Raw genomic sequence first — 27,174 nt, 5'->3', positions numbered from 1 at the left:
AGGCAGTGTCTTTGGCTACTAGAGTTTGAATTACAGCTGAAAACATCTAAAGCGAAGTACCCCGTTGGGGATCCTTTTTTCTTGCACTAACTGATGTCCGAAAAAGTTAACAATTGTCTCGCCTGTGGAAAGCAAATACCACACCGAGATTTCCATTCATGCTGCGTCACTTGTTTAGGCGCAGACCACAATGTTCACCGATGGTCTTCGTGTTTCACTGTTTGCAGTCATTACATTTGGGTAATCTGCTGTCAGGTTGCCCTCAGTCGGCCTGATTAACAAAGTCTTGTGTCCTGCGTCGGTTGCTGTCCCTTCTTTCATGACGTCAGGGGTGTAAAACATGCAGCCGACGCCATTACATCTTTCTTACCATGCAGTGCCCGAAGCAGAAGCAGTTCGCAAGTGCCAGTCAACCGACTCCTGAAATTTTCATTCTCGAGTTTCAGAACTGGAGTCTTCAACTTAAAGCTAAGTACCCCATTGGGAAAACTTTTTCTTGCTCCGTTCCGATGTCAGTAAAAGTTAATAATTGCATTACTTGTGGAAAACAAATACCTCATAAAGATTTTCATTCGTACTGTATTCCTTGCCTAGGCCTTGACCACAACGTCCCTTGCTGTCAGTTTTGTGCTTTATTTTATCAGCACACTATCCGTCGTCTGTACATTTTTGCCTCTAAATGTTTTGGTTCTCGGTTTAATTATCCAGAAATGTCGTCGGTTAGCCATCCGACTAGCAGTATTCCGAAAAAAACGCAAAGATAAAGACAGAGACGCGCCGCCGAGGTCCAAAACTGCCGCCGCCGCTTCTCCTAAGCCTGTTCGCCGATACTCAGTAAGGCGCTTTCGCAGCCCATGATACCCGCTACTTCTGATTTGCAGGCCTCTACTGAGACCCATTCAGAGTCCGGTATGCTGTGAGATACTTCAACTATGGAACCAGCGGATGTCTCTACCTTGGATGGGTCCAGAGCCGCTGTGCAGTCACTAGCTTCTGGGGGGGGGGGGTGTATTCAGGCCTACAGACTTGCATATTAAATCAACACCGCCTTCATTACTAAGGCCTAAATCTCGATCCATATCTGAAAAACCGACTCCCAGGCCACCTGCTCAGGTCCCTATGCCTAAAAAACAAATGATCAAAATGGCTGAAGATCTAATTACCGTAATCAGGGGTAGTCAACCCCCCCCCCCCAAGATGCCTAGGGCTGAGCTGGATTATGAATCTTCTGATCAGGATTCTGTTTCTTCTAATGACCTGGATTTGTCCATACCTATTTATGAGGATTCTGATTCAGAGGATTCCATTCCCTCTGCTTCTCCTCCTGAGGATTTTTCTTTTGGGGAAACTTTACATACTTTAAGGGAGCATTTCCACTGGGAAAGCCAGGAATTTTCTGATTCAAAAAAGAGGCTTAGGGATTTCCTTCTTCTTCCTCAGCGTAGGCCTTTGGCTATACCTCCTGTACTAGACATGGTTGATGATGTGTTCTCAGAATCCAGTTTGGAATGTTCAGAAATTCTAAGTTTAAATGGCCGAGACGTTTGGCCAATATAGAAAGCTGAACATTGGCACTCAGCAAGATATATTACCCAACAACTACTACAGTTGGACAATGTGCGGATTTAAAAAACTTTAGAAGTGTTTTTACTAGAGAATTCTTTAGTTTTCAGTACATATCTACAAAAGATACAATGTTCACATGGATAACAACCATATGCCTTAAATCCCCCCAAGGTCTTTTGTATGTTCTCATAAGAAGCGACAGCGTCCGACGCAGAAATCCAAAGACTCTGGTATTCAGGCTGGCTGAGGGCTACCTGCAGGCAGATGACTCAAATATGATGACTATAACAGTGAATACACTTGAACATCTACATTTATGGTAAGTGTACACAACTGTACTTATCTAGACATTGTCCATTCAAGCGGATCTGTTTGCCTCCCCCCAGAACAGACAATTGAACAAATTCTGCACCAAGGGTCACTCTCCACTTGCCTGCAGGGTGGATGCCTTCAGCATTCCATGGAAGGGGCTGTTTCTATATGCTTTTCCACCCTTCCCACTAATCCAAAAGGTCCTACTGAAAATCAGGAAGGACGAACCAAAAATCTTGCTGATGACTCCCTACTGGCCAAGGTTACACTGGTTCCCCCCTACTTCTCTCGTTAGCCAATCCCACCACCCGGGGACCTAAACTTTGTTCTGGAAAAACAAGCACTAGCCCCATTTGAGCCAGCTAGCATGGCTACACTCCAAATGTGTACAGGGAAGACTGTCCTGCTGGTGGCCATAACTTCCGCTAGGAGAGTGTCAGAGTTGCAGGCCCTCATGGCCTGCCCCCCCTACACCACATTCCACAAAGACAGGGTGACCCTATGCACTAACCTTTCCTTCATGCCTAAAGTGGTCAACGAACTGTCCTTAAACCAATCCATTTACCTACCTACCTTCTTCCCGTCTCTGACTAGCATTAGTGAGAGGATTTTCCATACCCTGGATGTACACAGACAACTTAGATTCTACCCGGACAAAACTAAGTCCTTCAGAAAATCTAACCAACTATTTGTTTCCTTCCACCCTAGGGCTCTGGGCAAGGCAGTTTCCAAACATTTTTTTTGATTAGAAAATCCATTTCCTTCTGCTATTCACATCATGGCAAGCACTTACCCCAGGGTGGGGGTGAGAGCTGCCTGTACCAGAGGCATGGCTACTTCCAAAGCCTTCCTCAAAGGGCTGGACATAGCATCCATTCTGGAAGCAGCCACCTGGTCCACAATTCACACCTTCACCAAACATTACAAATTGGACCACGTCTCCAAAGCCAGGGCAGTTTTTTGCTAGAGCAATCCTGCAGGGCTTTCTGAACTCTTCCACTTCTACCTCCAGTCTTCCCTCAATTTAAGCTGTGGTACTATCCCACGCTAAGAATACTCAACATAGGAATAGAAGGACATAGAATAGTTGTGTAAAATCTTACCATAACCATAGATGTCCTTCTCTTCCATGTTGCAGTATTCCTTCCCTCCCTTCTTCCAACCGCCTGTAGTTTCTCTTTGGCCTATGGGCTTATCTCTTAGGCACTAGGAAGCTCTACTCTACACCAAGAGCAGACTAGCCAGCATATGACACTTGACACTTCTGGCTGACATCACTTGTTACTCTACTTGGGACTGTCTGACTGGCTTTCAAATTCTGAGGTCTGTGCTTGCAGATGTCACATTTAAGGTCCCTGGTTATGGCCGTACGTTTGACGTCCCATGCACCTACAGCAACCAGGCTTAAGCTTTTGTACAGGGGCCGACATTCAGGTTGGCTGAGGTGGGAAATCCCACACTAGGAATACTGCAACATGGAAGAGAAGGAGATCTATGGTTATGGTAGGATTTTACACAACTGTTCTTTCTTTTGACTCGCCTCCAGAGTTGCTGAGCAAGGCTGCATGCAAGAAGTATGTGGTTTCACCTGCAGTGTCCTCCAAAGCTGATTTGGATAGTGCCACGGTCACTGTCTCCTCTGATGTTCTTCGTGTTTCAATGTTGCAGTCATTACATTTGGGTTATCCTGCTGGCAGGTTGCCCTCAGTCGGCCTGAATTCCAAAGTCTTGGGTCCTGCGTCAGTTGCTGTCGCCTCTTCCCTGACTTCAGGTCATCATGGGTGTAAAAGATGCAGCCGACGCCATTTTCTTCAGTCTTTCTTGCCACGCGGTGCCCAAAGCAGAAGCAGTTTGCAAGTGCCGGTTGGCCGACTCTTGAGATTTTCTTGTTTGAATTTCAGATCCGAAGTCTTCATTAAAAGCTAAGTACCCCATTGGGGAAACTTCTTTTTTCTTGCTCCAGACCGATGTCAGAAAAAGTTAATAATTGCATTTCTTGTGGGAAGTAAATACCACATAAGGGCTTTAACTCTTACTGTATTCCTTGCTTAGGCCCTGACCACGACGTTTCTAGTTGTCTGTTTTAACCAACGCACTGTTAAGCACCGGTACGATTTTGCATTAAGCTATTTTGAGTGAAGATTTAATTATACAATGTCTTCGGATAGCCATCCGACTACAGGAGTTCACAAAACACGCAATGAAAAAGAAAAGGACAGGCAACCGAGGTCCAAAACTGACGACGAAACTTCTCCTAAGCCAGTCACCAGTTCTCAGTGAGGTGTTTTCGCAGCCCCTGACGCCCGCTACTTTAGAGTCGCAGGCCGCTACCGACTCCCATGTGGAGTCGGCCAGGCCGCTTTAAACTCAAGGTATTGGAGCCTCTGAGACTATTCCCACAGATGGGTCTGGAGCCTCTGAACAGGCAACGGCTTCTGAGGGTGTATTCAGACCTAAACAATTATATATTAAACCGATGTCTGCTTCAAAGGCAAAGGCTAAAGCACCCTTAAAGGCAAAGAAACAAGTTCACCAGCCACATGGACAGGCCTCAATGCCCAAAAAACAGATGCTTAAAATGGCTGAAGACTTAATTACCTTGATCAGGGGTTCCCATCCCCCTCCTGATAAGAGGCCTAGGCAAGAGACAGACTATGAATCTTCAGATCAGGTTTCCATTTCATCTGATTCGTCTTCTGATCAGGAATATTCTCTTCCCCCCATGAGGATTCTGATGCTGAAGAATCTATTCCTTCAGCTTCTCCTCCTGAGGACTACTGTTTTGGGGAAACCTTGCATACCATGAGGGAGCACTTCCATTGGAAGAGCCAAGATTTTTCAGAATCTAAGAAGAGGCTCAGAGACTTCCTTTTACTACCTCAACACAGGACTCTAGCTATTCCACCTGTGTCAGACAGTGTAGATGATGTGTTCTCAGAGTCTAGTCTGACCCCTGACTCCTTACCTCCAGCTCCTGTTAAGCCGGACAGATACTACAGGGTTCCTGACTCTCATAAATTCCTTTTCAAAAACCCTACTGCAGACCCAGAAACTATTTCTCAGGGTCCCAAAGGGGTCAAGGCTTCCACTGCAAAAAACCCTACCCCCTCTGACAGAGATTCTAGGGCACTGGATAGATGGGGAAAAAAGATTTACACATCTGCTACCTTGGCTATAAGGGCCTTACATTGCCAGTTTCATTTACTCAAATATCAACAATATATCATGACACTGCTTAAACAGAAAAGTATGGTAAATTCTGAATGTGCGGAAAACAAAGAAATGCAGGATTTATTGCATGCAGCTGAACAAGTTGGAAAGCATACTTTGCAATGTGGTTTTGATTCTCTGGAGGCCTCCTGCAGGGCCGCTGTTATGGGTTCTGTCATTAGGAGGCATGCTTGGTTAAAGGAACAAAATCTGCTTGATCATGTCAAAGCAAAATTATTAGATGCTCCATTACAGCATAATACCTTGTTTGGTGTTAAGGCAGAAGAGGTGTTAATGAAAATGGAGGACAAAGCTAAATCTATGCAAACGGTGAAGGATTTCTTACAGGTACAGCCACCTAGGTTTAGCAGACACTGGCCTACAAAGAATTGGTCCTTTCCAGTGTCAGACAGACCTCAAAGGGGCAGATCCAGATGCCCTAGAGGCAGATCCCAGCCCCAAGGTTCACACAGGTCTAAGCAATGGGGTGCTTCTACCTCCAAAAGTGGAGAAGACAAATCACAACCATACAGAAAACAGTCCCAATGACTTCCCCCTGCCTGTACCAAGCACTTATCTTCTGGCAGCACCCTTAGGGGGAAAACTAGCACTTTTTTCTCAAAATTGGCACATTATAACCCAGGACAAATGGGTTCTAGACATAGTGTCTCAAGGCTACAAGTTTCACTTCCATACCCTGCCAAGGGCAAACGGTTGGCCAGACCTGCCAAAAATCAATGGGCAGAGGCTCAAAAACAAGTCACAGCCCTCATGGACATGGGGGCTATTCAACAAGTGCCACAGCAAGAGCAGGGAAAAGGATTTTACTCAAGACTGTTCTTGGTGCCCAGAAAGGACAAAGCATGGAGACCAATACTGGACCTATCTATTCTAAACACTTTCCTGGATATACCAAAATTCAAGATGTTGACCTTGCAGCAGCTTCTACCCATGCTGGGCAGCAAGGCTTGGCTCGTGAAGTTAGACCTAAAAGAGGCATACCTGCATGTCCCAATCAGACAGTCATGCAGAAGATACCTCAGATTCAAGGCTGGCTCAAAGCATTACCAATTCTCTGCACTGCCCTTTGGCTTATCTGCAGCGCCCAGGGTCTTCACAAAGTGCCTGGCACCAGTAATTGCTTTCTGCAGACAGAGGAATACAAATATATCCTTACTTGGACGACTGCCTCATACAAGCAGAGAACAAGGACATTCTACTACAGCATCTGACATTTGTGAAAAGACTTTTAACATGCCCAGGGTACACAGTCAACAAAAAGAAATCAAAACTAGTACCCTCTCAAGAGATAATATTCCTGGGTGCAGGCTTAAATACAACTGCCCAGATAGCTTATCTCACGCCAGTCAAACAAAGGCAACTGACTACCTATTTCAAGGGAATGGCAACAAAGGCCCAGTTATCTGCAAGAAAAATTCTGCAGGCTTTGGGCTTCATGGCATCCTGCATCCTACTAATTCCATATGCAAGACTGCATATGAGGAAACTCCAATGGTACCTAAAAAGTGTCTGGACACAACATTGCCATAGCCTGGAAACAATGATTATTCTCATTCCCTGCCTGCAACAGGAGTTTCAATGGTGGGCAAAGGCTTGTCACCAAAACAAGGGACAACCATTCTCACTACTCCCAGCCAGGCAGAGCCTTACGATGGATGCATCAGATTATGCCTGGGGGGGCCCACATGGCAGGAAGAAGCATTCAGGGCACCTGGTCCACAAACCAAATGCATCTACATATCAATCAAAAAGAGATGCTAGCTATTCAAAATGCCCTGACAGCCTTCAAGGACCTAATTCATCCGGGACAACTACTGATAAAGACAGACAACACCACAGTCATGTGGTACATAAACAAGCAGGGGGGCACTCATTCTTATCCCCTTTGCAGACTAGCTATGGCTTTATGGGACACAGCATTGACTTACCAAGTTTGTCTGCATGCACAATTCCTGCCAGGAAAGGAAAATACTCTGGCAGACTAACTAAGCAGAAACCTCATGGATCCCCACAAGTGGCACCTGGATCCCCACAAGTCTTCAGCATGATAACAAAGAAATGGGGACGCCTGGGCATAGATCCATTTGCCTCCCCTCACAACAATCAGCTAAAAAGATTCTGCACAAGGACTTATCGCAGACAAGCATGGAAAGTGGACGCCTTATCTTTCAACTGGACAAGCCTATCAGTATACTTCTTTCCTCCACTGCCTCTCCTCCCCAAGGTACTCCTAAAGGTCAGACAGGAGAAACCAAAAATGATTCTGATTGCCCCAGACTGGCCACGCCAGTACTGGTATCCAATCTTAAGGAGCTTGTCTCAATGCCCAGCCTGGACCTTACCTCAAATACCTCATCTACTGTCCCAACAAAACAGTCAGATTCTGCACAGCCAACTCAGGGCCCTAAACCTGGCAGCATGGTGGATAATGTAGCCATACAAAGCACACCTCTCAGTAAAGCTGTGATGGATGTCATTTTAGAAGCCAGAAGGCCAAGTTACTAGAACATCCTATGCTGGAAAATGGAAGAGATTTTGTGCTTGGAACCAAGCTCAAGGAACTGATACAGCTGTCCCAAATATTCCTCAGATTTTGCAATACTTAACTGAGAATGCTGGACAAAGTCCTATCTTTTTCATCAATTAAAATCCATGCCTCTGCCATTTCGGCTCATTACAATACAGAGCCACCACTCTTTTCTCATCCTTTATTAAGGCAGTACTTCAGAGGAGCCAAAAACTTAAGGCCTCCAAGGAGAACACCAATTCCTGCATGGGACCTCAATTATGTCTTGGAAAAACTCATCTTACCTCCTTTTGAGCCAGCTGCTACTGCGGATATAAAGTTTTTATCTTGGAAAACAGCTCTGCTCCTAGCAATAACTTCAGCAAGACGAGTGTCAGAGCTACAGGCTCTCATGGCTGTGGAACCCTTTATCATTTTTTATCCAGGCAGGGTCTCACTGAGGACAAACCCTACATTTATGCCTAAGGTAGTATCCAGTGTAGCCCTTAACCAAAGGATTCATTTGCCATCTTTTTATCCAAATCCACAGAACAAGGGGGAGAAAATTCTGCATTCTTTGGATGTACACAGACAACTTAGATTCTACTTGGACAAAACTAAAGTTTTCAGAAAGACAGAACAATTACTAGTGGCATATGCCACAGGATCACAAGGAAAGGCTATCTCCAAGCAGACTATTTCAAAGTGGATAGGTCACTGCATTCGTTTCTGCTGCTCATAGCATGGCAAACCAATGCCTAAGGGCATTAGGCCACATTCAACCAGAGCTGCAGCCACTTCTGCAGCCTTTCTCAGAGGTGTACCAACCAAAGACATTTTGTTGGCTGCTACTTGGAGTTCAGTGCATACCTTTACAAAACATTACAATCTGCCACTTTACTCTAAATCCAGGACAGGCTTTGCCACTGCAGTTCTGCAGGGCTTCATAGCCGCTCCTAATGTTGTTTAGCTCCAGCCCCCCAACCATAGCTTTGGGAATCTACCCAAATGTAATGACTGCAACAGTGAAACACGAAGAACATAGTACAGTTGTGTACACTTAACCATAAATGTAGATGTTTGAGTGTATTCACTGTTGCAGTCCAAGTTACCAACCCGCCATCCCCCTTATTTTTGCTGGAACTTATCTTTATTTCTCTAATCTATACACCCTATGTGGTGTATTTGCTTGTAGATGAAGGTAAAATATATTTTGGTGCATGTATGTTTTATTTACATATTTTTAGCCTACCCTTTTGGGGGCACCTGACATCTGGGGCAAGAAAAACTGAAGAAAATGGTGTCAGCTGCATCTTTTATACCCCTGACGACCTGACGTCAGGGAAGAGGCGACAGCAAGTGATGCAGGACTCAAGACTTTGGAATTCAGGCCGACTGAGGGCAACCTGCCAGCAGGATAGCCCAAATGTAATGACTGCAACAGTGAATACACTCGAACATCTACATTTATGGTAAGTGTACACAACTGTACTTTTCTTATCCTGATTACCCCATTTTTGATGAAGTCGTGGACTCTGGGTCAGAGAGAAGCCTGTCTAACTGCCCCATTGGATGCTACAGAAGACTTATAGATCTGCACTGCAGTCTTCCTGAGGTGTCCTTCACTTGGCTGATGTTTTAAAGTTTGTCAAAACGGGAGGGGGATCATATCCTGTACCATTCCAGAGAGTTGAGTTTTTGGTCTGAGACTCATAAGCTGGATATCTTTTTGTGTTGACAACTATTCTAGTGAAGGCTTCTACACCCCAGAGTTGCGCAATCCACCCATCAGATACAGACCCAAGGCTGGTGGACTGCTTAGGGAAGTATTTACATGTGTACTATATGTTCTTTTTAAGGAAAACTGAACCAAACTATCAGCCAGTTGCCTAGCAGACCTTGCAAAGACAAGGTAATGTTACATGTTGCAGTAATATTCACCACGGCTCAGGTTCAGGTTTATTTAAGGCGTTTCCTCAAGTACTATAACAGTATAACATCAGCATCACAAGCAAGCAGTAAAAACAGCTAAACACAACAGAAGTAAAAATAATAAAAATAGTTAAATAGGAATAAAATGGGAGTGAATTACAAAGGAGTATACCTGATTAATGCTGGTAACATAAGATCCTAAGATTAACTGAGCTGTTAATGAATAGGTTAATTCAAGGCAAGATGGCAAAGGTCAGGTAAAACTGTGGAAAAAGTGTTTTACAAAAAAAAAAAAAAAGGGTTAGGGCTTAGTGATTAAAAGCCCAGATTCCTGAGATCTCCATATGAGCTGTGTAAGCCTCCAATAACGCCAACAAAGAGGACTGTAGGTGTCTGGCTGGGCAGTAGAGGATGAAGAGCTTACTCAGGTTAACAGAACCGGTGTCATGTAGGACCAGATAAAGTATCAGTAAGACTTTACTGGTTGCCCGTTTGATAACATGATCTTTAAGTGCTCCTCACAATGAGAGAAATTCTGTAAGTAGCCATGGTGCAAAGTTCTACAGGTGATTCGGTTTACTGTCAGGCAGTCCCAAGCAATAGGAATCTGTGGTAATCAAGTCAAAAAGGAACCACACTGAAAGATCATTAGGAGGAAGTCTTTGAGACTGGAAGTACTTCAAAGATGAAATTAAGAAGTCTTAACATTTGTCACTCTGGCTTCTAAGTGAAAGGTCTATCACTGGAAATCACACCAAGGTTTCTTACCTTCCTCATGAAGGCCAACCTGTCACATTGTAGGTCATAGTTCGTGCAAAGGTTTGACAATCAGATTTTCTCAATGTGACATGAATAGCCACTGTGACAGGCCAATAATCAAGAGAAACTTGTCTGACTTTTCTTTTATTCATTCTAACTGAATATCCGAAGATGTTGGTGGACATCTGTCAAATGGGGATACCTTTGGTTTATTTATTAGATATTTTATTACTTGCACTCTCAACTTTTGTAATTTTTATTATTTATTTATTTATTTATTTATTTATTTATTTATTTATTTCCAGCTGGATGCAGGTCCTTTTTCAGCGGATGCCTGGGGAGAAAAGCTCCACATCATGTCCATGATAAATAGAGATACAAAGTTGCAGCAATAGTAACCAACATTACAGGTTGTTGGCTTTAATACAATAACAAGATATTGATTATCAACAGAAAATGTTGCAAGTTATGATAGTTTCTTGTCGTTTATAATATTAGTAACAAAGTTGTCAGACAAGATGTTAAAGTATGTAAAGACAACTAGCTAATTCAGACTGTGGTTAGTCGTGGCGGTAGTATAATTGGATTAAGAGTCTAGGTGGGGGGGGTAAGGGGGGGTGTTAGTCTGGATTAGAACAAGGACAAAGCCAGTGCAAATTTAAGTGGAATTTGAGTGCAGTCTTGAAAAGGCTGCTGGAAGGTAGAGTAGTTATAGAGGGTTGAAGATTGTTCCAAAGTTTAGATATGGTACATGAAAATATGGCTTCTCCTGCTGAGTTTTTGGGTTTGATAACAGTGAGTTGATTTTTGTTGCATGACCTTAGGGGCCTTGTGGAGTGATAGGCTTTGAAGGGAAGGGATGTTAAGGGGGTGGTTAATAAGTTTATGAGCGAGAGTGAGTTGATTAAAGTGAAGGAGTTGTGGGAGTTCTAGCCAGTTTAGTTCTTTAAGGGAGATACAGTGATGGCTGCTGTAGCAGGTTCCAGTGGCAAATTTAGCAGTTTTGTTGTAACAAGCATCCAGCTTGTGTAGGTCTGTCTGTCTAAGGTTGGTAATTATGGGGGATGCATAGAGTAGGGTGGTGATTAGCTGGGAATTGGCTATGGAGAATTCTATCCACCTTGGCGGCTTCGATATAATGCACCAAGTTTCTTGTGAACTTTTTTTATTGCGAGAGAGATGTGGGTGTCAAATCTAAGTTTTTGTGGATTTTCACACTGAGTAATTTTGTGTGTTCTGATGAAGAGATGATGGTATTGTCTTTGGCGAGAATGTTGAAGTGGAGGTGTTTTGGGTGGCTTTGGAAGGTTGGAACAGGAGAAGTTTTGTCTTACTTGGGTTGAGTAGGAGCTGAACATTGGATAGCCAGCTTTCTACAGAAGAGAATGATTCCTGTGTGAGTTGTTGTGGTTCTGGTAGAGTGTGGGAAGAACAGATGAGAGCAGAGTCATCTGTGTACTGTATAAGAGATGCTTGTGTGGTGGCACTATGTAGGTTGTTAGTGAAGTGAGAATAGCAGAGGGCCAATAGTAGACTCTTGGGGAACTCTGAGAGTAACTCGGAGGCAAGGTGATAGGTTATCGTCCCAGATTACTGATTGCTGGCATCCGTGTAGATAGCTGTGGAACCATTTGCAGGCTGATTGTGAGAAGGAGAGGTTGGGGAGAGTAGAGAGTAGTAGCTCATGAGATATCATGTCAAAGGCCTTTGAGCGATCTAGAAATACGGCAGTAGAGAAGAGGCCATTGTTTTTGTTATGAAGTATAGTGTTGGTGAAGGAGAGTAGAGCGGAGGTAGTGCTGTGATATGGCCTGAAACCATGTTGGGTTTTGGAGAGGAGATTATTAGCTAGGAGGTAGTTGGAGACCTGGGTGTTGATACATTTTTCAAGTATCTTGGAGAGAGGGGAGAGGATAGCAATGGGGTGGTAATTGGAGAGGTCGGTGGAGTGGGGTGCCTTTGGAGGGGAATGATGTGGGACATTTTCCATATTGAGGGAACATAGCCTTCTGTTATGGAGCGGTTGATTAGAATTGAAATTGGGTAGGCTAGTGTATCAGCTGCAATTTTCAAGTATTCAGAGGGGAGGTTGTCAGCTGTGAGTTTGTTGGGTTTAAGTTTTGACAATAGTATTTTTATGTTGGAGGTAGGTACTGAGGTGAAGAAGAAAAGAGGAGGGGGGGTTTAGGGTTAGGAGTTGGGGGGGCTGTTGTAGGGAAGTGTTGTTTGTTTAGAGATGTTATAGTTTCAGTGAAGGGTTTGTTGAAGTATTCTGCAATACTGCTGGAGAAAGGGGGAATGGACGGCTGGGGGGTATCAACCTTCCCTGGGTGGAGGATAATGTTAATAGTGGACCAGAAATGCTTAGGGTTGTGGTTGGTAGAGTTTAAGGTGGATTTATAGTAGAGGGATTTGTCTAATTTTGTAATGCTTTTTGGCTTTATTGCGCAGTTCAAAGAATAATTTGCTTGAGTTATTTTTTGTTAGTCGCCAGTGCTCCCAGGCCTTATCTCTGGATTTCGTTAGGATTCTGGTGATCTTTTGTAACCATGGAGCACGCCTGGATCTGATTTTGGCATTTCTCACAGGAGCATGGGTGTTTAGGATGGAGAGGAAGGTACTGTTGAAGAAGTGGACAGCCTCATCTAGGTTAAGGTATTTTAGTGGTGACCAGTTAATTTTTTGCAGGGAAGAGCTGAAGGAGTTGGGGTTGAAGTTGGACTTGTTCCGTATTTGCCTGTGGTTAATGGGCTTGATACTGTGTGTGTTTTATTTAGTATTTAATTTCAGTGCCTCTTGTTTGTGAGTGTGTTGTCTTTGCTCAGTCATTTGGAATACCAGAGGTTGTTTCTATCCTATTTGTTTTCTCTATGAGAGAAAGCCATCTTTCAGGAATCATCTTTGTATTTGTGCCTGTTCTAACTAGGGGGGAGGAAACAGTCTTTTTAATCTATCTAGATGCATTTTGGATAGGGTATTCCTGTATGAGAGCGATCTGGGAAAGCTTACTGCTCTTTGAGACTTGCAAGCATAGTCTTTGTATTTGTGTTTGTTAAAATAAATTAAGGAACTGACATTTCTTCTTGGCGGAGTCCAAGACAGTATGCTGCTTTGCGGGTGTTTCGTGAAAGTAAGATCTGGATGTTTTGCTCCCAGTTTATCACTGCTGAGACTGTTTGCAATTGACATATCTAAATCCAAGTGCTCAGCAGTTACCACAGGAGATTGCTATTGTGATATTTAGTTGTAACAATATTTGTGACAACATTGTCTCAGTATTCTTTGAGATTGTATGTGATCTAAGTGTAGTCTTTTTAGGACTTTTAAATTTGAGAAATGCTGGTTTCCTAGTTTTTATTTTTTCCTGGAGTGTTGGGACTTTTTATGATTTTGTGAAGAATCAGTGGCTAGGATGTTTGTCGTCTGAATTTTGCAGGACAGCCATTTTGTTTCTGTAGTGTTTAAATTATAGTGTTATTTTAAGTATGTTTTGCATTTATAATTAATTTTAATTTCAAATGGCTGACATACAGCAGCCATTTTCTTATTGCTACTCATAACCTTTAGAAGTCCAGTTTCTTAGGAGGCAAGCTAAACAGATGCCTGCTGTTACCCCATGAGCAGTCCCTCGACACTTTAATGGCAAAGAGGATTTTCCTGAAAATAGAGAATACCCTTTTGCAACGTTTTTGCCTTCCTAACCAAACCAAGTGACTTCTTCTCCCATACGCTTTCTTCAGAGAAACCTCTAAGGGATGTTGTAATCCACTGCAGCCACCTGGACTCCTTCCCTTTTCCTCATTTTCTCTGATGAGATTCCTGTAGAAAGTAAAGCTGTATAAAGCTGGAATGCACCTCGTATTTTCTTACTCAAACAGATCTGGTTCCCTCTTCTGCCTCCTGTTTTATATCTCTTCTATTTGAGTCTTATGAGAGTGCTTACTCATCCATCAGGCTCTCATACAGACAACTATGCCCCATGATTCACACTTTGGTTGCCCCACTTCTATTAATTGCTAACTTTTTTTTTTTTTGTTTGAAGAGTGGACAATATACTTTCCTTTTCTCAAAAGCCTAGCACAAGTAAAACTTACAGGGAGAAATGACCATGTTTCTCGGTCTGGGCTGATACAAGGGTCTTAGTTCTCTTTTCTGCTGCTGTTTTTGCAGTCCTGGAATATCTAATATTTTTTGAAAATTATTCCTTATTTGGCTGCCATGTCTTTCACCAAGGCCAAGATTTCAATTCTTTAGGTTTGTTAAAGTATGCAAGAGCTTCCTCAGAGACACTTTTTTTGTACAGCCCTCCACTGAGAGATCCAGTATGTATTTGTTCTAGAAAAATTAACTTGGGCTTTCTTTGAGCCTGCTAGCACAGCAGAATTAAGAGCTCCTTACCTGGAAGATACTGCTTTGTTAGCCATTGCTTCAGCCGGAAGGAGTTCAGAGATACTGCACTTCCTTATTAACTGTTTTGTTTTGTCTTTCACAAAGTCAACAATTGCCTTAGAGCCAGTCCTGATTTTATGCCTGAATTTATGAGACAGTAATATTCATAGGTTCATAGGTTGGTACTGGGCTATCTGCCCGAAGGCATATATTAGCCCAGCCACATTGTATGGTATTCACCACCCCTTTAGTAGTTCCCTAGACCCTTGTACTAGCAGCTAGTACCCTTGGCCCCTATCTAGTAGTGCTGTTGGTGTGATCCCCGGTGTGAACTTTCTGTTACCCATCCACTCATCAAGGTTCCTCTTGCAGAGTGATAGTGAGGGGCTCTGTCTTATGTAGATCGGGACCCTGTTCCATAGTAAGGGAAGTCTCTGCGAAGGGAATCTATCCCTCCAGCATGTTCTATTCATTGTTGTGTTGAGGTTTATATCCCTAGAGCGTGTAGCTCGAGTAGATTTGGTTTTGCTAAGATGGAGCATGTTCAACAATTCTGGGTTGGACATGGCTCTGTACATTAGACAGAGATCACCTCTGAGAAAGCAGTATGCAACAGAGAACAGTCTTAGCTTTTTCAATCTTGCTGTATAGGGCAACTGTTTGAGGCCTGTTCAAGTCAGTACATTCATTTAACTGTGTATTTATTCCACCCTGTTTTAATTCTGGGTACTACTTTTAATCAAGGATGTTGATTGTCATTTGGATATTATGTGAACATTACAAGTCCCATAAACAATTTTTGTTTCCTTTCCTCCAAATCTCTGGACCATAAACTTTATAAACTTGTACTTTCCATATGGCTGTCTCTGTAAAATGTTATTTTCAATGTAAGCCATTACTGCAAGTTAGTAAGGCTCATTCTACTAGAACTGTAGCTGTCTCAGTAGCGTTTTTTAAACATGCAGCCCTGGATGATGATTGTGCAGTGGCAGCATGGTCTTCCTCTAATACATTTGCGGAGCATTACTAGCTGAATATCTTTCCAGTATCCAGACATACTTTTGGAGCAAACATTATGTGTTGTCAAGAGATATTCTATTGAGGGTCTTGCCAGTAGGAAGATCTTAAGTGTCTGTCTTGCATGTTACCAGTGATGGACACACACATTTAATGTGAAAGTTATGTACTTGACATAACACTAGATTTAAAGAGTCTGTCCATCCTCTGTAACCGCCATGCATTGTACCTTTGTTTTCTTAGTGTGACTAATGTTGGATCTGGAGTGAGAAAGAGTACTTTGGTGCACTGAGGGATAGAGGGTGTACTTAACACCCTGAAAAGGCTTGATTTGCCCAAGTGGTCATAATGCTTGCTGCATTAGTTCTGTGAGTTACCAGGGATGGACCCACTCTTCAGGTCTAGTGTTACTGTAGAAACATAACTTTCATTTCTCAGTCAGAAGACTAAGCAGAGAAACTAGAGCATCTAAAGGGTTTTTGTTTTATGACATATCTGTAGCAGGTGCTCATATGTTAGATGGCCGGACAGATAGAAGACGTTCTGGTGTAAGAATATCTGCTGGCATTTCAGAACACTGCTCTTTGGTGTGCTGCTAGGGATAGTGTTTAGTGTAAAAGAGGTCTCTTAAGAGTTCAGACCAAGGTCTTTGGTATGCTACTTGGCAAAGTGTTTATTGAAAGGTTAGCTTACTGTAAGAAGTTGAAAAATAGCTGGCACACCGTAACTGCTTTGTTTTATCTTCAACCAGAGGGCAAAAATGAGTCCTGTCTGCAGTAAGAGTGTGTATGTTTCTGTATGTATGTATGTATGTGTGTGTGTGTGTGTGTGTGTGTGTGTGTACTACATGTATGTATGTGTAGTGTATAATAATAATAATAATATAGTACATGTTTGTGCTTGTGTAAATATGTGTAGACACATGCACACGTGTGCAGACAGCAGAGTTCGTATTTAATGTTTCCTCCCAAACTTTCCCTTGTGCCTAGGTTTCATTTGACCATGCCCTCACAGTAGTAGTAGTAGTAGTGATCAGACTTCCATGACTCTGTATTATCAGTAGGATGGTGAGTTTCCAGACTTCACATGGCTCTGCACTTTTGCTGGGAGGATGGGTGACCAAGCTTCATGTGGATCTGTGCCCTTACTGTGTAGATGAGTAGTCAAGCTTCTTGTGGCTTTGCATCCTTACTCTAAGGCTGTAGAGTAGTCATGTTTTCTATGGCTATCATTCTGACTAGGATGAAATGTAGTTAGACTTCCTGTTGCTGTGCACTGAGTGGTGAGAAGTTTGGCTTCCCGTGGGTGTTCATTTTCATTATATTGGTTAATGGCTGGGCTTCCCATGGCTATGAAGTGCTGCTAGAATAAGCAGTGGCTAAAGACCTACCATGTCCACACAATGCTTTGCCTTGTTAGAATTTTGAAGACTGTTTTAATGTTATAGGTGGAGTGCTTTCTTCCTTTTTGAAAAAAATTCTGTTTCTTTACTTGCAAACCCAGCTTTCAACTTTCTTATGTGGATTCTTATGATGCACGTCATCATTAAAAAAGTGAACATGCTCTGTAATTAGTGAAATAAACTAATGTTAGTGTTTTTTTTTTCCTTTAGGCAAACTGTGCCATTTCAGCTGCAGTATTTTTTGCCAACGTATCAGCCAACTGCTTATCCTCTGACCCCTCTGACACATGCGTACACTCCAATCACCAGTTCTGTGTCCACAATACGTCCATACCCAGGTGAGCATTTTTGAAATTTTGCGCTTTTGATTTTCTGAAATAAGAGATTTTAATTTTGAGTACCTTTCCCAGCATACCTCTGCTGTTACTAGCATAGACCCTTACCTTGTATATTAATGCAATCAAGGGTTTCTTCTTTTTTTGGCTGTGCAAACTTAGAATTTGTTTAGCTCCTCTCAACAAGACAAACATTACAAAAGTGCTGTAGTGTCATAGAAAGACGTGTAAGATGTAGTTCACTGGTTTGTATAAGACCTTTTTTTCTGAAGAAGCAAGAATTCTGTTTCTTTGATAGCGCTGCAGTTAAGAGATTAGAATAGTTGAAGGTGAGCGGATGAGATTTCCTATGCTTCTCTGAGGCCTTTCTCATGGTATGCGCAGGGTGTAGTTAGTATTGGACTGTATTCTGGGGTGCTGTTGCTGTCAGAGCCCTGAATGAGTGGAAATGCCGTTACTGTGAAGCTATACTGTTGCATCATGGGAGCAGGGTGCAGTTATTTTGGGTTCCTGCACTGATGCTTTTTTCTTATTAATTTATTTAATGTTGTGGTCTTTCGGCTTTTTCCAGTTAGGGGTCGCCACAGCGGAACTCCGGTCCGCTAATGATTGGCTGTAGATTTTCAGGCGCCGAGTTGCCAGCTTGACGCCCAACCTTCAACGAAGGCACGCCCATTCACGCATTTCTTTCAAACGCCACTTTGACCCGCGGGGAGGACATGCAGACTCCACACAGAAGGCACTCCATGGACTCCAGCCGAGAATCGAACAGGAGAACCTCTTGCTGTGATGCAACAACGCTACCGCTGCACCACTGCGGATGTAGTTCTAGAATTGTTTGTCATTAAATGAACGAAAAAATGTTAGTCCAACTGCAGGCTCATCGAGCAAACCACTGCATTTTCCATTGGAAAAAAAAGATTGCATTAAGTGATTTAACTACGAGTGACTACAAGAAACCATCAAATATTTGCCAGCAACTGGAGACTATTTCATACCTTTCAGGAATTGTATTAAGACCAGCCCACATCTGATGAAGTTTTGTAAAACCGGACTGTCTGAAAGCTTTATTGTGCACCTTCTGGGGTCCATTTTTTCATTTACTGGTGATTGTTTGGTCCTTTTGGCAATTTTTATAGATTTCTTGTCGAGTGTTAACTTTGAGTTGGAGGAATATTCTATCTGAAACATATCAGCGGTTGAATGAAAGAACTCCCAGAAGTTTTTGGAACACAACTTTGTATGCTGAAGATTTCCACACCTCAAAAGTTGCAGGCTATGGTATACTGCTTTTGAGTCCTCAACTTTGTGGAATCTGAATAAGGAGTTTTGCTCTTTTGAAGAGTCTGCATAAAAAGTACAGATAGACAAGTGTATGATAGATGAAAGCCCCTTTAACAATCAAAATGGTATTAAGGGCACAGTTTAATGTTCTGCCCTTTTCCCCACTAACTTGTCTCCTTGTAATAGTACCAGTTGTGAGCATACTTGAACCTTCTCCACCTCGATATATGGTTAGAAACCAGGATGTGTGCACACTGAGCCCTCAAATGGCATTTTCCTCTTATGCATATCCTTGTCTATGTTGCTTCCTAACATGTCTTTTTTTCCTACTTATTAATATCTATACAGTCATAGGTGACCTCTCTGCATTCAGAAGGTTATCAGCCATATGCTGGTACACCCTCTCTATTCTCTCTTATGAAGGAGAACATGGATGCCCTGGTTCAGTCCTAGTTGTATTTTATCAATCCTTCAAGTTGCTTTCACTGCAGATGAAAAATTGCTGCAATACAAAGAGACCAGTCCCAGTAACGTACTGTTGTGTTTTTGCTTCTTTTGCCATCCACTCATTAGCCCCTTCTCAATCACACTTGTTCCCTCCTCACCAAGGGCAAGAATCCTCTGACAGAGGCCATCATTAAGGCAGTCATCACAGGTGGTTCACTTTTTTTTTTGCTCTGTGGCCCTAACTCCCCATTGAATCTCAGCTAAAGGGGTGTGAGCAAAGGGCTGACTGCATTAGTCATCCATCACTTCCACAAGGGATGTTACTTGTATGCAGCCCTGCCCTTTCCCTCAAGGATCGAAACTAGATTCCCTGGTCTCCACCAAAGGAGCGGCACTTCCCTCTACACCGAGTGTCTGCAGACCTGTCTCCTCCAGGAGAGGTGAGCAGGCCATATCCCTTCACTTCTCCCACTTCACTTCTTTCCCCTCCCTGCTTAGCTTCTTCAGTGCCATGGCTGCCAGTTGAATCCTGGTTACTTGAGTCACAGAGCTGTATCCTTTGTACCACAGAACCACGGCTGTAGCAGTGTGTTAACTTGACATTTGCAGTTATTCTACAGCTGTACAAAAATGTTTAGTTGCTTGTATGTTTTAATTTGTTGTAAAATAAATTAATCCCATTCTTTGCTCTTTTATTAAACACTGCATCTGAAGTGTGTGATGTGATGCAGGGATCTAGAAAGGAGCACACTAAGCACCTCTGCTTTCATACAGGCCATTATCCGTTATCACAGAGCTTATTTAAATTATAAGAATTTACCTCGGTTAAGATTATTGTAAATAAGAACAGGTGAGTGAAATGTAATTGTTTTCCCTGGTTTACACCCTTTTCCGCTGAACAGAACAGAGTACTGAGATCATTAGGCAATTGTAGCTAGATTCTTTTTGTCCAAAAATATAATAAATATAATGCACTATGAGAATATAAGTTTGAGAGTAACGTGTCATAGTGATCAGCCAATAATTCCTAAAACATTTTGGTAGTTACTGTGAATACTAGTCAAAGGAGGATTGTCTTCTCTTTGCTGCAGTAGCAGTTAGTTAAAGTACCATTTCTTTAAAAATTAGAATTGTAAAAAACTAACTTGCTTTTCAGAACTGTACTAAATTGGTTACTGAAGTAAGAGGGAGTCCTTTTGGTTAAGAGAATGTCTGAATGGCCTTTAGAACCAGATGACTTTATGCTTGTTTCAGGTATATATTTTGACTGGTTATACTGTATTCTGTTTCTGATGTTTGACCTATACCAGTGCAAAAACTGACAAGCATGCATAAAAATGATCTGAATGAGTCCATATTCCTTTTTACCACTTGTGATTGTAATTTTGCTTTGCTACTTTGTAGCTATGATGTTCAGATTTCAGAAGTACTAAAATACCATTTTGACATTACAGTCGGGCTGTAACAAGAAAATTCCAGCACTGAGCAATTTACTACTTTTTTCATCTGCTTCTTGACTTGTGCTTGAGAATCCTCTCTACTCTGTCATTTTCATTGAATTATCTTTTTTCCCTTCTGTTAAATGACTGAAAATTAGGATTGTAAATAACCTTTGCTGGTGGGTTGCATTCCTCTAGGCAAAATGTTGAATTCATGCACAGTTTGATTAGCCTGCCATACCTTTTAACTGAAGTGACTGGAACAAAAAGTAGAAAGAAAATTAGCAGTATGTCATGTCTCATAAAGGAAGAGAAAGGCAGGAAAAGCAATACTTCGGTGGAAGCACTTCTTATCACAGCTGTTTCAAGTGCATTTTTTAGTATTTCTGGTATTATTTTTTGTTGTTATTGCTGGTATTATTTAAATCTTGTTTAGGCATCCGCCCCCACACAAATGCAAACACATTCAGGTAAATATAAATGAACACTGCTCCCTCTCTTTCATTTCTTCTAATATGTACACAGGTGCCATTTTCTCTTGAGTGGAAGGGCTAGAGGTGTTTGACCATAAACTGTATAGGTTTATACACGTCAAGGCCCTAAAAAGCTGTGCAACTCCAGCCCTTAAAAATGTTTAAGACCTCTGCAAGATAAATTCAGTTTCTTTTTGAACTCTTCTAATAAATCAGAACCTGAAATATTCTCAAAAAACATTCCAAAAATTTGGAATTCTTAATGGCAGAATGTTGTATAACATTATGTAATAGGATCCAATTATGTACTTAGGACGGGGTCCAATTCTATATTTAACATTTGAGAAGATATGGTAGGATTATATTAAATCCACTTAAATGTTCATGTGTCTTGTTACAGAGTGATCCTTAAATGCCAAGAGCAGGTACCACTATGCAATCCTTAAAAAAAAAGAAATCTTTTTCAGCAAGGCTTAACCTTAAAACAATAAGCAATTTGGTTATGAGACTGTATTTCCTCTAGCCTCAGTAATGTAGTCTTTAAAGGACCGATGAGGGTTAACTAAATAAACTATCATATTCTGTTAAGTATCTGAACAGAGTTCTAGTAACATTTATAAAATTTTCTGTCTAGTGTAGCAAGTATTAAGTGAGGTAGACCATACTACTCCTAAACCATTATACCCAATATCCCTGTGCAACGTAGCTGAAAAGTAACCGATATTCTCAAGACTTGTTAGTGCAAGTCCCAGATAGTGTGACTGACTGAAAATGAGAGCTTACCATATACCAAGTCAGAGATTGCCATTTCTCAAAATATTCCCTTTTCTCCCAGGTATGGCAGTCTCTGAGATGGTATATATAAGTTGGGATGTATGGTTGGCTTACCCACCATATCAGGGGGTTGGAAGAGGGCATGTCCTCCTACAAAAAAAAAAAAAAAAAAAACGCTTCAAAGGATGACAATGATGATTGACCTTGGCTGTTCTCCTGTATTCTTTAATTTTTTTTTTCCTTTGTAATTCCAGGACTTTTACTTATGAGTCTTGGAATTACAAAAAGGAGCCAGGTGAAACGATTCTGCTTTCTTTTAACCAAAAAAGATGCAACTTTCATTCTCATTAAATTAATTTCATTGAATGCTGCTCTGTGGGATAATTTGTCTGCATCTTTTTTCCCCTCCATGTCTATCAGCTTTCAAGACCTTCCACCCGTAGATCTTGAGCCCATTCATTCTTGGATGTAGGGGGTCCTGGGTACACTCAGGTGAAAGCCAAGCAGAAGACCGTGCAAGCCAGACAACCATGAAGCAGTCTGTGCCCCTGCTGTTTCTCCTTTTGACTGCCAAGGAAGGGTGTCCTTATCCCAGTGAACTGAAGGTCTAACTTCATCACCCTAAGCTAGGGAACCTGTGTTCCAGGATTAACCTGAATTTTCCCCAGGTTGGGCAACTGCGTGGTACCACTGGTTTGTCTGAAATATGAGGACATCACCTTTGAGAAAATTTTCAATGAGCTCTAACTCAAGCCCCAGGCAGCTGACATGAGTATAACATTACTTGTGGTTCATCCTACATCTTCCACTACATTCCTGCAGACATTTGAGTGTCAGATTTCATAGCCTTCAGAAAATGCACAATTAAAAGCCTATTACTCATTCAACTTTCTAAGTTTATAAGAGAAATATTTAAACAGTTTCCCTATTTTGGACCTTTGTTCCTTATTCCTTTTGGCTTTGTCCAGATTTCTTGGGCTAAGATGTTGAGAGGCATGCTTCTCACTGATGTGTACATTCTCACACACACACACACACACACACACACACACACACACACACACACACACACACACACACACACACACATGTACATCCTATGAAGGTTACCATCACCAGCTTAGGAACAGCAAGTCCATGTCCCACGATCTGTGGCCACTGGTTATCATGCAAATCTCCTCTTGCATGGGATCTGCTAACTGAAGAGAAACCACCTCTCTCTGAATGCACCCTCCCTGGGTGTAATATCCAGAGGTGACAAAATCTCCTTTGTCAAATATCCTGTGCAGCCCAAGTCCTTGGTTGAGGGTCCACCTTATCAGAGAAATTAAGTAGGGTGGGTCATCAGTTCTTAAACAGAAAAGATGTCCAGGAGAGATCACCAGACCAGAAAGGCTAGAGTTCCTTCTCCATTATTTTTGTTGTCAAAACAGTCAAATATCCTAAGGTCAGTTATACATGTACAAGAGAATTTTGGAGTGGTCTCATAAGTGATCCCCAATATCTATAAAAAGGAATCTGGATGTGCTCTTGGACATCGAGTGCATATTTTCGTATAAAAATTTCCAAGGACTCCAGGAGGTACCAGTCACTATTAGTTTAGAAGCTTCGCCTGTGGTTTCACAGCAATATTCCGGGGTCTTCACTTAGTGCATAACAATAGAGTAAGCTACAGGGAAAAATGTTTTTCCATACCTAAATGACTGAAGCTCCTTGCTGAGCCACCCTAGGAGCCAAGTGATCAGGTTCTCCAGTCAGTGTTTTCAAGCTTCTCTGCATTATTGTCAGTACTCCCAAGTTAGAGCTTATGCCCACCCAGCACATCACCTTTATAGGAAATATCTTGGAAACCAAAGCCTGCAAAGCTTCTCTGCCACAGTAGAAAGTAACAGTCTTACTAGTTCCCTTGCATCATTTTTTTTTGAGGCAGTGGTGGCAGAGCAGGAATTACGCTAAGAATTTTGAGCAACATGGTAGCAGCTTTTACCAATGTACCACATGTACATGTGTTTTTTTTTTACACCTTCATTGGGCAGTCGGGCTGCAGTGGTGACAACAGAAGCAGTAATTATCCTAGAGGATTACAGTGGCAGATTAGTGCTCAGCAGCTACAGTGGTACTTGCACACTCACCAGTCTGTCAGGAAATCTGTGCAAACACCCATTTTCACTTCCTCACTCATCTCAGATTCAACAGTCCTACAGTGGGGTGGATATTGATAGGGCAGAGCAGCCCAGATATGCAAAAGGGAAGCAATCCGTGTTTGAGTCTGGACCCTAACGCGTAGCTTATTCCTCATCTCACTGCATTTACCAGGGTAGTCCAGAATGTTAGACAGCCACAGCAGGAGATTTCTCCTTCTCCATGAGTGAGCCAGCCAACATTGAGCAGAATAATCAGCAGGAGTTGATATTGACTGATAGAGATGTTTGCATCACTGCCAGGTGTGAATTGTAAAGACATCTATTCTGTCATCCAGCAGAGTGATGTTCTAGTGGTAACATAACTGTAAAGTTATCTCTGCTGTTACTTCACATCCCCACTCATTCTAAGGACAGTCCAAATGACCCAACTCCAGGATGATTCTTGTAACCTCTTAATGGCCCACACAGCTATGGATTCTCTTCATATTTTACTGTTGCAGTATTGGGAGGTTGGCTTGAATAACAGAGCCCTCCCTTTTCCCTCCTTGGCCCAGCAGACTGCCTCACCTTCCGATGTCAGGATGTCAGTGGTATGAGAGGTGGTCAGCTGACACTATCTTCAGTTCTTTCTTGATGCATCTTGAATGTTGTGCTCACTACCTTTGACTCATCAGTCCATCCGGTTGGCCTGAAGCCAGAGTTTCAGCTAAGTACTCTACTGATGGATTTTCTTTTTTTCCTCTTCTTTAGAGATGGATTTTTTGGTATGGGGACAGAAAGTCAACTAGTGTCTTAGATACTGGAAACAAATTCCACATTCACATTTTGATACCTTCTCTATCTGGTTCAAGACCATGACATGCCCAGCTGCCCTAAGTATTCATATTTTAAATCTAGCATTATTAAATGCAGGGCCAAGTCCTTAGAAAATATTTGCAACAAAGGTCTCATGGTTGGTCTAGGCACAAGATGCCATCTACCATTCTCACTTCTAAACTCCTTAAGAAAAAGAATCAAATGAAAGAGAAGAGTGCTTGTGAGACTGGCACTATGTCATTGTTTAGTAACACCCCCTCAGCTTGAAGTTGTTGATGGCAATGAATCACTTTTACTTCCCATATCTAATGACTAGTGTGACTGAGGCCTCTGGTGTAATGCCTCTGGAGGATGAACACCATTGGACATGAAGCTTCTTTGTTGTTGGACAGACATTTAGCTGTTTTGCTGGCCTCTGTCTCCATTGCCCAAGTACTGAATACCGACGTTGAGGGCAATATCCCTTGGATCTTTGTGAGAGAAGAGATTGATGAGGATCAGTTCAGGTAATGGTCATCAGCCCCGTGCCTTCCCTTCCAGCTCCACACTAAAAGGTAAGAATCAAGCTTCCCAGGTCCAGTCAGTTTGTTTCAGCCATAGCTGTGTGGATCTCAAGCCCAATATTCCCACATCACTTCACAGGACCTGTTCAGGTTAGCACAGACCTTTGTGGACTTCACGAAATCTAGACAGCCAGCATGGGAAAATGATCCTATTTTAGTAATCTTGTCTGCTAAGTGAGAGTCCTGCCTCCAGGGGAACTCTGATTTCTCTGACTGTGAGCCAAAGAAATTGGCTTATGTTGATTAGGTCTCCCATATTTGCCTTGACTCTGATAATGAATTCACCCTGTCTCATTTTCACCATCTGAGGACCTATTCATTGGGGATACTCTTCAGGGAAAGAAGAAAACCTTCAGCTGGGAGTCAAAAGAATTCTTGCAGTCTCAGGCAGGGTATAGACCGCTTCTGGGCCTGCCTGGAACCAGACCTGTGACCATAACTCCAGTTCTTGAATTCCTGGATGATTTGTTATGATACATTTTTGTAGCTTGACCCCTAAGAAGCCAGACTGTTTCTACAAGGTCCACGAGTCCAATAAACACTTGTATAAAATGTCAGGTAAAGTAGGATCCTTAACCATTTTGGGAAAACAACCTACATCTGAGTTACACTGTCCGTTAAGGCTTCTAACTGTCAGTTTCACGTGCAGAAATGACAGGAGTGTATCCATGAGCAGTTTGTATAGTAAGCAGAAGGAATACAAGAAAAGAGCCTTAAAAAGGAGATTCTTCATGTGTGCAGCCTTAGTTCCCAGGTTACTAAGTGCTCCACGAAGTGCAACTGTTAGTGTAGTACATGCATTACACAGGACAGTTATGAGGTCAGTCTTCTTCTGGCTGCTCCCATTAGGGGTCGCCACAGCGGATCAAGTGTTTCCATTTCTTCCTATCCTTTGCATCGTGCTCTGTCACACCAACCACTTGCATGTCCTCTCTCACCACATCCGTAAACCTTATCTTAGGCCTTCCTCTTTTCCTGTTACCTGGCAGCTTCATCCTTAGCATCTTTTTCCCAATATACTCTGCATCCCTCCTCAGCACGTGTCCAAACCAACGTAATCTTGCTTCTCTGGCTTTGTCTCCAAACCTTCCAACCTGGGCTGACCCTCTAATATACTTATTCCTAATCCTGTCCATCCTTGTCACACCCAATGCAATTCTTAACATCTTCAACTCTGCCACATCAAGCTCTGACTCCTGCCTTTTTGTCAATGCCACTGTCTCCAACCCATATAACATAGCTGGTCTCACTACCCTCTTGGAGACCTTCCCTTCCACTCTTACTGGTACTCATCTGTCACAAATCACTCCTGACACTCTTCTCTACCCACTCTATCCTGCCTGTACTCTCTTCTTCACCTCTCTTCCACACTCACCCTTACTCTGAACTGTTGATCCCAAGTACTTAAACTCATCCACCTTCGCCACCTCTACTCCCTGCATTCTCACCATTCCTCTATCCTCCCTCTCATTCACACACATATATTCTGTCTTAGTCCTGCTGACCTTCATTCCTCTTCTCTCTAGAGCATATCTCCACCTCTCCAGGGTCGTCTCCACCTGTTCCCTACTCTCGCTACAGATCACAATGTCATCTGCAAACATCATAGCCCACTGGGACTCCTGTCTGATCTCGTCTGTCAACCTGTCCATCACCATTGCAATTAAAAAAGGGCTCAGTGCTGATCCTTGATGTAATCTCACCTCCACCTTAAATGCATCCGTCACTCCCACCGCAGACCTCACCGCTGTCACCTACCCTCGTACACATCCTGTACCACTCTTA

General features: G+C 42.5%; 1 protein-coding gene across 1 annotated transcript in view; it reads left to right on the top strand.

Annotated features, from left to right (window-relative positions):
• SAP130 (Sin3A associated protein 130) overlaps positions 1–27,174 on the top strand; it is a 547,137-nt gene that overhangs the window by 231,221 nt on the left and 288,742 nt on the right. Inside the window, exons 11-12 of the mRNA XM_044070859.1 lie at positions 14,349–14,424; positions 17,325–17,452. Coding sequence (XP_043926794.1) covers positions 14,349–14,424; positions 17,325–17,452 — 204 coding nt within the window. The remainder of the gene's footprint in view (positions 1–14,348; positions 14,425–17,324; positions 17,453–27,174) is intronic.

The sequence above is a fragment of the Protopterus annectens genome, chromosome 4.part1, assembly GCF_019279795.1.
Source record: "Protopterus annectens isolate FY-2018-M chromosome 4.part1, PAN1.0, whole genome shotgun sequence".
In the NCBI taxonomy this organism is placed as follows: domain Eukaryota; kingdom Metazoa; phylum Chordata; order Ceratodontiformes; family Protopteridae; genus Protopterus; species Protopterus annectens.
Note: the sequence above shows the minus strand (reverse complement) of the source record. Positions and strands in the feature narration are given on the sequence as shown.